The 10,418-nt window shown below is 48.3% G+C and overlaps 2 protein-coding genes across 4 annotated transcripts; one reads left to right on the top strand and one right to left on the bottom strand.

Annotated features, from left to right (window-relative positions):
- Positions 1-199: 199 nt before the first annotated feature.
- LOC106906061 (uncharacterized) lies at positions 200-4,943 on the top strand. Of its 3 annotated transcripts, none has more exons than XM_088003814.1 (10): positions 200-322; positions 875-1,062; positions 1,147-1,215; positions 1,720-1,749; positions 1,819-1,917; positions 1,992-2,115; positions 2,185-2,573; positions 3,043-3,439; positions 3,510-3,965; positions 4,404-4,943. In XM_088003814.1, exons 1-10 carry the CDS (start codon positions 316-318, stop codon positions 4,655-4,657), a joined length of 2,013 nt encoding a protein of 670 aa, XP_087859940.1. In that variant the 5' UTR covers positions 200-315; the 3' UTR covers positions 4,658-4,943. The 3 variants fall into 3 exon arrangements, with proteins under 3 accessions (XP_087859940.1, XP_014826631.2, XP_014826629.2); XM_014971145.2 differs by having other exon boundaries at positions 1,672-1,749; XM_014971143.2 differs by having other exon boundaries at positions 1,669-1,749.
- A 54-nt stretch (positions 4,944-4,997) lies between these two features.
- f2 (coagulation factor II (thrombin)) lies at positions 4,998-9,685 on the bottom strand. The gene is made up of 16 exons (XM_014971147.2): positions 9,663-9,685; positions 9,425-9,560; positions 9,235-9,315; positions 9,063-9,142; positions 8,963-8,987; positions 8,573-8,638; positions 8,389-8,497; positions 7,630-7,766; positions 7,237-7,530; positions 7,031-7,147; positions 6,598-6,724; positions 6,339-6,506; positions 5,941-6,114; positions 5,668-5,846; positions 5,345-5,415; positions 4,998-5,211 (listed from the first exon to the last, which is right to left on the bottom strand). Exons 2-16 carry the CDS (start codon positions 9,495-9,497, stop codon positions 5,059-5,061), a joined length of 1,854 nt encoding a protein of 617 aa, XP_014826633.2. The 5' UTR covers positions 9,498-9,560; positions 9,663-9,685; the 3' UTR covers positions 4,998-5,058.
- Between the last annotated feature and the right edge of the window lie 733 nt (positions 9,686-10,418).

Genomic DNA, 10,418 nt, shown 5'->3' with positions numbered 1-10,418 from the left:
TATAATAATGATTTATAATAGCAGTAATATTAATAAGTAATTTAAATTCTGAAGTAATTTCAGTGGAAAAACTGTAAAAACGTACTAAAAATGTCATAAATTCAAAAAATATATAGTAAATATATCTATTATATTAATTTTATTTCATTTTCTCCAGGCGCATGCGCAACCGGAACGTATTCCCTGCGTTACGATACGACAGGAAGTGGGCGGAGCCAGCGGCTGGTGGCGGATTGATTGTAAACAAAAAGTTAGCCGTTAGACGAGCTGCACAGGGCGGTTATAAGAGGAGGATAAGAGTCGGTGAGCTCCAGGATGAAGGGTGAGAGTTCACTGACTCACTTTAATCTGCTTTAACAGGACAGACCAACTTTAAACACTTTTATTATAAAGCTGTGCCGCAGAGCAGTGCTAATGTTAGCTTGAAGCCCAAAGAAAAAACATCTAATTCTGCTCTGTTGTCGGTTTGAAACGCTTTAAATCTGCCATCAACACGGAAAAGCTGTTGGTTCCCAATCAGCTGGCGCTTCTCTTTAAATCGGCGTGTCGATAAGTCAACTATTGCAACTTACACGGATAGTTACACTGCTGTAACTGGCTGTTGTCTCACTCTGGTTAACCATTAGTCAGTTTTATTAAACCAGCTCCACCAGGATCTGATCCGGGTCAGTTCCTTGGCCTCAATCCAGTAAAAGTCTGGAGTTACAATTATCCTCAAGTCTGGATAATTATAATTATTTGAGTGACATTATTGTGAAGTCCATTAATTGTTTCCACACAACAGCAAGTTTATATCCAACTTATTGATCAGAAGAAAAGGTCATTTCCACAGAAGGAGCCTCCTTGTGTCTAACATGACACGTCTCCTCCACAGCCTCCTCTCTGCGCCTCCTCCTCCCCCCTCTCCGCCTGTTGACGGCGGCCGTGTGGCAGGTGATCCAGCAGCAGAGTGTGAAGCATTATGGGATGCTGGAGGAGTTTGTTACCCTGGTGACCGAAGCCGTCCCGCAGCTGCTGACAGAAAGGCAGAGAGGTGTTCTTCTGCTGGCTCTGAGGGCCAAGGTGGGCGTTGGGACGGCTGTTTGGAAACAAAATGTTGTTAAAAAGTGTGCTGAAGAACACATCCCCTACTCTAACATCTTTCAGGTGACCCTTTCTCACCCTTCTGATGATCAGACTCACCTGGAGAGGATCCACTCCATCTCCAAAGCATCGGTAAGACCGCAGAAATAATGTTGCAAACTCAGGTTTATCAAGAGGAAGTTAAATCAACTCGCTGAGCAGGAACTTCATCAAAGTACCAAGAAAAAGAGGAAGTCTAACTCACAGTAAAATTATTCACACTGATTTTCTAGAATTAGTTTTGTTGGGATGTTTTTGTGGTCGATCAATACAAAAGTAGAAGAGCCGAGAGTGAACATGTCAGAACATTCAACCAGAGATATTATAGGTTAGACTGGCCTAGTCAAAGTCCTGAGCTGACGCTGATATGTTGTACAAAGAGTTCAGTCAGAGGGTCTGAATAGAAATCATGCCATACTTTTCAGATTTTTCTTTTTTAAAATGATAAGATGTTTTTATTCCTCGTCAAAAAGATGAAAAACTTTAAGTAGGTAAAATCTCAGCAGCTGGAACGGAGCAGACTGACTCTTCCTCTTCCTCCTCCAGCAGGATGAAGAGCTGACTGAGTGCTGCTCTGCTCTCCTCTCTCTGTCTCAGACTCCTGCTGACCCACAGCGCCTCCTGCAGGTGGGTGGTTTCGCTGCAGCTCTCCTGGGACTCCTTCCCTCTTCATCGCCTCCTCTGCTCCTCTTCCAGGAAGTGTTTGACCAGCGCTTTGACTCCGCCCTCCAGTCGCTGCTGTCGGACCTCCTGACTCGGATCGAGCAGCTATTCCCGGTGCCGGACTTCAGACAGGTGCTCAGAACCTCTCCGCTCCTCCTCTTCCTCACACCTTCGTCCATTTGACCCGCTGTCCTGTCTTCCTGCAGGCGGCCTGTTGGCTCCACGATGCCCCCTGTGTTCTGGAGGACTCTCTGCAGGAGACGGACAGGAAACACCTGACGGAGCTCCTGACCAATCAGAGCTGCCGACTGGGTCGCGCAACAACCGCAGGTGCGACATCAGAATCAGAGGGAGGTTCTGAATCTGGATCCGTTCTGATCCTTTTATTTTCTTCTCTAGTTTGTGGTGAAACGGAGGAAACGCTCCTGTCAGCCTGGTCCCACCCCCTCCTCAATAGCCCCGCCAACCCTGACCCAGCCGGCCAATCAGACGGAGGCCCAACGCAGCTGGATGTGAAGGTGGAGGTGGAGCTCATGACGGAGGATGTGATTGCTCAGAGCGTGTCGGAGGAGGAGCAGGAGGCATCCAATCAGAGCTCAGAGGGAGTCACACCTGTGGTGGAGGGCGGGGTCAGGTGGGACAGCGACCAAACGCTGTCCGATCCTGTCAGAATGAAAGACTCATCTAGCCAATCAGAGGGCTCCCAGCTCACAGCCATTTCCCATAATTCCCAGCGTGTGGCTCACAGGTGTCCTGCGTGTGGGAAGTGCTTCATCTACCGCTCCCAGGTGAGTGTTTACCTGCAGGCTCTCAGGCTGGAACATCGACTCTTTTAGCTTTATTCGCTCATCAGCAACATACCCGGAGTTGCTTTGTGTCTTTCATGTATATTTGCGAAGTCCTGTAGTCTCCATGGCAACCATTCAGCTGTGCAAAATGCCTAGCCCCGCCTTCAAACGTAGCTCCTCCCCCACTCAGCTCCTTCAGACTAGCCAGTAGCAATTAGCAAACACCTGTGAGCTCATGATGGGAGTTACTTATTGCAACACTGGTAGAAACTTTAAAAGGTTAATATAGGAGCCATGTTGGGTTTGCGTCCGGAAGGCATAGCTTCAGAAAGACCAGAGGCTCAAATCAGGAAGTAAAATATTTTTAAGTCATATTTTATATTTTGGTTACTTTATAGTGTCATTTTAATGCACAATGTTCCTTTAAAACACATAATTCTGCCTGTTTAACCGTTGAGCTGCTCCCCAGGTGATCCGCCACCTGCGCTCCAACAGAACCTGCGGGTCGTCAGGAAAACACGGATCTGGAGCTCAGCAGGGTCGGAGTGAGGGGGAGCCCCACCCCGTCCGGGCCCACGCCTGCTTCCAGTGCAGCTCCACCTTCACCACCAGAACCGAGCTGGTGGCCCACTGCCGCACTCACCTGACCCGGCCCGTCTACCGGTGCAACCAGTGCGACAGCGCCTTCCAGCTCCAGTCCAGTCTGACTAATCACAAGCAGACCCACCAGCTGCCCGACCTCAGCTGCTCCGTCTGCGCGCAGACCTTCAGCTCGCAGGCGCGGCTGCTGCGCCACCTGCAGACGCACTCAGCCGAGGGAGCCGAGTGCATCTACAGGTGCCTGTTCTGTGACCAGAGCTTCTCAGGTAAGACCCGATCTGATTGACTGTCAGAAACAGGAAGACAGAGTTAAACTAGACCCGCCTCCGTCTGCAGGAGTCACTCAGCTTCGGATCCACCAGCGCAGCCACTCCTCCCGCTCCTACCAGTGCGATCAGTGCGACAAGTCGTACAGCTCGGTGACGGGGCTGCAGTCGCACCGCGCCACCCACAGCGGCGACAACCGCTTCCTGTGCCCGCAGTGCGGCAAGTGCTTCAAGACCTGCGACGGCCTGGAGGGCCACCTGAGGACGCACAGCGGGGAGCGGCCCTTCCGCTGCCCCTACTGCCCCAAGGACTTCACCGCGCACGCCGGCCTCAGCGTGCACGTGAGGCAGCACACGGGTGAGAAGCCGTACGTCTGCACGGTGTGTGGCAAGGCGTGGCCCTCTGGTGGAGACCTGCAGAAACACATGAGGACCCACACAGGGGAGAGACCCTATGTCTGCCAGGAGTGTGGGAAAGCCTTCTCCATCTCCTGCCACCTGACTGAGCACCGCCGCATACACACAGGTGAGCTGGTCACATGACCTTCCATCAGCAGCGTCCTGGAGCTGAATGTTAGCCAACAGTTAGGAGCAAGAATAAAAGCAGGTTCTGTGTAAACATTCAGATCAGAACATATAAAGAGCTAAAGGATTTATTTATTCACTAGCTAATCTCACTGCTGCATTTGAGTTTTTAGACTTTTATAAGCAATGAATCCCTGTTAGCCTCTCTGACCAGTGTCTCTGTTAGCAGCTCTGCTAGCTTCTCAGTTAGCATCACTGTCTATATTAGCTTGTCAGTTAGCCTCACCAGGCATGTCAGTGTAAAGTACAAACATGTGAACAGTTTCTAAAATAGATTAAGATTTGTCTGTAACTTATTGACGGTCAGCCACACTGCCTCCTTCTGTCCGACTACAACATGTCCAGTAAACCCAGTTCTGTCCGTCTGGTTCTCCTCCAGGAGAGAAGCCCTTCTCATGTCCTGAATGTGGGAAGTGTTTTCGGAGACGGTTCGACCTGAAGAAGCACCTGCTGTCCCACAGTAACGTTCGTCCTCATCCCTGCACCTTCTGCTCCAAGAGCTACACCCGACAGACTCACCTGAACCGACACCTGCTGACCCACAGGACCGCTGACAGGGAGGCGGAGCCTGTCGAGGAGGAGGAGGCGGAGCCTGTCGAGGAGGAGGAGGCGGAGCCTGTCGAGGAGGCCTGACCTCCTGAAGAACAGCTGTTATGATCTCTGATTTTTCTACTTAAATCCCAGTTCATAGTGTGAACAGCTGAATGTTTATAAAAGAGAATTATTTCCAGACCGGATGCAGAGCAGTTAAATGATATATTTTAGCCATCATGTAAATATGTTTATATGTTTTTTATTAGATTAACTTCTCTTCAGCTGAGATGATAAACAGATTTATTGGATCTCTTTGCAGAACCTCAGATGTCTCTGTTTGTGCAGAACCTCTTAATAAAACCGCTGGACGTCCGTTTGGATTAAACTTTGTGCATCAATGATTCATTTCCACGCTAAATGACTGAAGCGGAGGAGTTAATCAGGCGATGTGGTCAAACTTTTATTGGCTTGTTTGACAGGAAGTGACTGATGTTCTGGGTTTAGTCGTCGTCTCCTCCTGACTTCTCGATCACCTTCTTCATCCAGCGGCCCATCCTGAACAGGTGGGTGTAGAAGCCGTACTTCCCGTCCCGGTCGCAGCCCTCGCCCCAGGACACGATGCCGATCTGGTACCAGCGGTTCTCTGCCGGGTACTGAACACAGGACAGATTCTGGATTAGGCTGGAAACTCATATCCGAGTCAATCACAAAGACTTTTACCCATTAACTTCTTTTATTAAAGATGCCACCCCCTGCTGGGTGAAGCATTGCAGGCTCATTCCTTACCTTCATCACAAACGGTCCTCCGCTGTCACCCTCACAGGCGTCGCCTCGATTGCTCTCTTCTGGTTTATAACCTGTATAAACAAAGCCTCATATTTAAATGGGGGCAACAGGAGGAGAACCTCGGGGCAGGAAGACATCAGGAATGACCTGAGCAACTGTTGCTGCCCATCAATCAGAGAATCAGAGATATGATGGGCTCTGTGTGCCTCAGTAGAAATTTTTAAACTTTCCAAACCAGAACTCCTAACTAGAGTGTTGTCCAAGTCTAAATGGAGTCATTGTGGAGACCTGATTGATCAACAGGAACCGACTGGGTTTGTTACCTGCACAGAACATGTTGTTTGTGATCCTCACTGAGGTGGACTTGCGGCAGGTGTCCTGTTCCACTATCGGAAGGTGGATTTGTTGGAGAACTGCAGGCAGGTTTCTGGCTGCAGGGTTCCAGGTTTCCTGCAGGTTCCCCCAGCCGGTCACTCGCCCCTTGAAGCCTTCGCTCATCAGCCTGTGAGGGAAACATGGGTTCTGGTTCCAGTTGGACAATAAAGACAAAAACGTTGACATGTAAAGGTTTGGACAGACAGGTGTGTTCATCTTACGTTCTGGCGACCTCTTTGCTGGGCAGGCAGATGGGATGGATCCGGTCTGAGAAAGTGATGGGTCGCTTCAGGTGCAGCAGAGCGATGTCCCGGTTCAGATTCTCCCTCCAGTTGTATTTGGGATGGACGATGATTTCATCGATCGCCACGATCTTCTCGATTCCTCGCTCAAACCTGGAGAGACGAAGACGGATGTGCCTCCGGTCATCATGGATGTCATGTCAAAACTATACATACACCTCCACTGCTTCTGGCTTGGACCTCTGGTCTTGGCAGGAACGGCACCGTTCAACTGAACCGCTTGGTTTCCAGGACTTTTAACAGGGCTGAGGTTTGATTTGTTTCATATTTTTAAAGTCAAGTTGTGTTTTTCTAATGAGTGTTTGGGAACCTCTCACTTGGCTCTGTCATGTTTCCCCAGTCGGACCAGGATGTCCTTGTCGGTGTAGTTCTTGTTCCAGGGCGGGTAGAGGATGCAGTGTGCTGCAGTCAGGATCCACTGGTCACTGATCAGACTGGCTCCACATAGCAGCTCCTGTGGGCTGCGTTTGTACAGCATCACCTGCCTGCAAACAGCAAAATCCTTCTGGTTATCTCTTGCTCTGTCTTTTATTGTGGTGAGCAGCCATGATGTCTCGTAGCTGTAGGTGCGGTTACCATGGAGCTGAAGCAACCTCGGCATCGTCACCCCCAACGATCCGTTGCTCTCTGTAGGACTCCAGGAGCTCGTTCTCGTTTTTATCCTGTTTGCCCTTCTGTTCAAAGAGAGGACGCTGCCCACAGACTGAAACACAAGGACAGACGCGTCCAAAACCAGTTAACACACCAGTCTGCCAGTATCTCAGTCAGCTGGTACAGTGAATCAGACACCAGTAGCCAATAGATCTAGCCAAAAAACACTGTTTTCTAGCAGCTGCTGGATCTTTTTATGTTCAATTTTATGTCTAAATATCAACTTAGTTATTTAAATTATAGCTAACTGCTTTGACTAGTTACATTCTTTATGTAATTTAATCTTTAACTAGCAACATTGTAATATGTTGCTTGTTACAAGCACAGGCCATAATAGAGCTGTGATCAGATGACTCACCACTTTCTCCTTGACCAAAGGTATCAGGGTTGAAGAAGAGTTTTTTCTCGGGGCCCAGGACTGTTCGCTCCGTTCCTCTGTCGTCTGTTATCTGATCTCCACCAAGCAGAGGATCCTCTGAGACACACAGGTGAACAGCAGCGACAGGTGAGGGGCCAGCCGACCCGTATGCTGGTGTAACCACAGATCATGGGTTGGTACTGTACCACACAAATCCAGGTCACAGTAGTCGATTGTGACGTTTCCAGAAATCTCCACGTAGCACCAGGGGCCCTCAGGGTCGTTGTCTGGGTTTCTGCACTTGTTTCTCTCCAGAACCACCTCAGGGATGAAATCCTTATCCCGGCTCAGGGCTACAGCCTCTGGTGATGACCACGCAAGACAGGTGTGCCCTTTCGCTGTGACACTGAGGTCACCGGTGTAGTCAATGCCATAGCTTGGTAGACACACTGTAGCCCTGACTGGTTCTGGTGCCACAGTGGTCGGGACATACACCTCACCTTGACAAGAAACAGGTGTTCACTCAAACTATCCAAACAGCTGTCTGGAGGCAGCAGACCATGAAGGGAGAGTTTCAATAAATCCAGGTGGACTCTTACCACATTTAGGTACTCTGCAGGTCTCTTTCTGGACCGTTGGGTCTGTGGTGAAACACCAAGGTCCTCCTGGACGGTTGTCAGGGTTCCTGCAGAAGTTCTCCTTCAAGATGCTGTTTGGTTCTGAAGCGTTAAACTCCCTGCAGGCAAACGGTCACCACAGAATTTCAGGTCCATTAGTTCTAAAATTTCACACTTATTGGTTGTTGTTGGTCATTTGACTGGTTCTGGTTAGCTTAAGAGTTGGTCAATGGTTGACTGGTTGGGTTGTAGCAGATTTATGTGTTTTTTTGGCTTTCATGAACATGGGTTGCTATTTCTGTGATGTTGCTGGTTGATATCATGTCTCAGATTTGGTGATTAATGAGACACTCCAAGCTTTCATTAAGCTGGCTAACTGATTGGTTTGATGGTTTACAGATTAGCTGGTTTGATTATTTATAAAATTAGTAGTCCAGTTAGTTGGGAAGCCGTGAACTAATATCTTAGCCAGTTAGTTGATTGATTCATTGATTGGTTGTTCTGTGCCACACATGAACTTGTGGTTGATCAAATTGCTTGGATTGTTAAAGATGTGGTTGGTTGGTCAGATGGTCATTGGGATGGTTGGTTGTTGTTCTATGATGTTTTTACTTAGTGAAGTTGTTTTGTAGATAACTCAGCCGTGGTCATGTTAGTAGTTTGCAGCAGATATCGTTGGGTGAAACCTTCATCAGCCTCAGGAACCGCTGTGTTCCTCAGGTTCTGGTGAGGTAAACATACCTGTAGATGGGATGAGGGAACCGGCCTGTCCAGTATTGGCATTTTTTGCCCGATTCTGTGATGTTGACGTCTCCTTCATAGCTTTGTCCAGTACCTATGATGCACTCACCTGGACACAGCAGAACCGTTACCAACCATGTGACGACTGGCTACCTGCTTTACCTTCTGGTAGCCGGTTTGTTACCTTGCACACAGTCCCTGATGATGTTGATGTTTTCTTCTGTTCTTTGCATCTCAGTTCCTTTACAGTCTGTTGGAGACAAACAGCAGCTGTATGTTTGTGTGCTGAACTGCTCTGGACTTTGGTTCTGTTTGCAGTGCAGCTGCATCAGCTGAATAAACTTCATTTAAACTACAAACCCAACTGGATTAAATCAGCACCAAGTCCAGTAACAACTTGGTTCTTCTGGGAGTAAATGTCACCAGAACCAATAAACTTCAAGTTAATTTAGGTCTAATTAAACCAAAAGCAAAAGAGGCTAAGCTAACGGTCTGATCACAACATCATTGTCTGTAGATTATTTCCGTTTTCTTTCCTACAGCTGGAGGAAAACCCTGCTGGATCTTTACGTACCCAGATATGTGGCCCAGAACTTTTCCTGCAGAAACAAAGAGTTTATTGTAGATTGATCTGATCTCAGAGCGGTTAGTCATGACAGTTAGTGAAGCCGCACCGTTTTATCGTTCTGCTCAAACACTTCTCTGGCTTCTTCATGGTCACAGATTTCCTTCACACACTCCCTCTCCAGGTTACCTGAGGAGAAACAACACACACAGACACACACACATCGCTCAAATTCACATGAGGAGAGTGTGTGTCCAGCCGGCTGTGACCTGCTGAGTTACCTGGTTTCATCTCCTCCCACAGCTGATTGGCTCGGCGGTTTCGGGTCAGAACCTGTGAAGCCAGATGGCTGTTGAGAAAAACTGGAAAAACATAAAATAATCAAAAGACACAATATAAAGATTAATATTCAGATGTCATCTCTGGAGACAGTCCCACCAGAACCCGAATAACAGAGTCAATACTCGGTACCATTGTTGGCCAGACAGCTGTGCAGCACAAACAGCAGCAGAACAGCGGCCTGTTTAGACGTGGGTTCCACCATGATCCAGAACCTCAGAACCCGACCCAGCAGCGTCCAGTCGCGCTCTCAGCGTCTGTCTGAACTCTGCTGGTGGAAGCAGAGAGGGGGAAGCTTATCGACTGAAGGGTCAAAGTGTGAGTCTGGCTGATGAGTGGGATGTTTAATGCAAGTTCCTGTCCTGTTTACCGTCATCCAGAACGTAATCCGGACCAAACAGAACCTCCTGTGACCAGCTGGGGGACATGGAGAACACCTGCTGGCCTTTTCCCTCTCAGAACAACCTGTGTCTGACACTCTGATGGAGCAGGTCGGAGGTCAGAGGTCAGGTTCACCTTTGTGCTCTACTTTAGGAGCTTTGAGAGAACAGAATCAGGAGAGATCAAAGTACCAGATGTGTTCTTATTGATCGGACCTCCGTGTGACTCGGCTCAGCTCACAGATCAAATATTTACCTGCAGATACGGAGGTGAAAGTCTCCCCGCTCGGTTCTGCTGGGTCCAAACAGAACCAGAGGGACAGTTCAACAGGAGAATGATCCAGAACATTTCCACAATTCTCCATCATTTTCAGTGATTACTTTAACAACTTTATATCATAAAATTAAACAGTGTATCCCTTTTAAAGCGCAAGCACTGCCCTCTGCTGGTGAAGTCTATAATTACAGTCTTATGGTTTTCTGGTCCCCATCAGAAAGCTCCGAAACCAGAACCGCTGCTGACCCAAAAGAACACAAAGACCCCTCTCACTTTTACCAGAAACATCCTGACTATCTTCGGTCTTCTGAGAAAATATGAGTCCAACCATCAGGTAGGTGTTGGTGACCCAAAACTCACCAACACGTCTCAGAATATATTACTAAAAACAGGCATCAGACACCGAGGACACAGGCTTTCAATACTGCACTCCTTAACTTTCCAGATTTAATATTTAAATTGAATTTAC

This window comes from Poecilia mexicana, unplaced genomic scaffold (genome assembly GCF_051168715.1).
Source record: "Poecilia mexicana isolate PSO_F unplaced genomic scaffold, ASM5116871v1 scaffold_2, whole genome shotgun sequence".
Lineage (NCBI taxonomy): Eukaryota > Metazoa > Chordata > Actinopteri > Cyprinodontiformes > Poeciliidae > Poecilia > Poecilia mexicana.
Note: the sequence above shows the minus strand (reverse complement) of the source record. Positions and strands in the feature narration are given on the sequence as shown.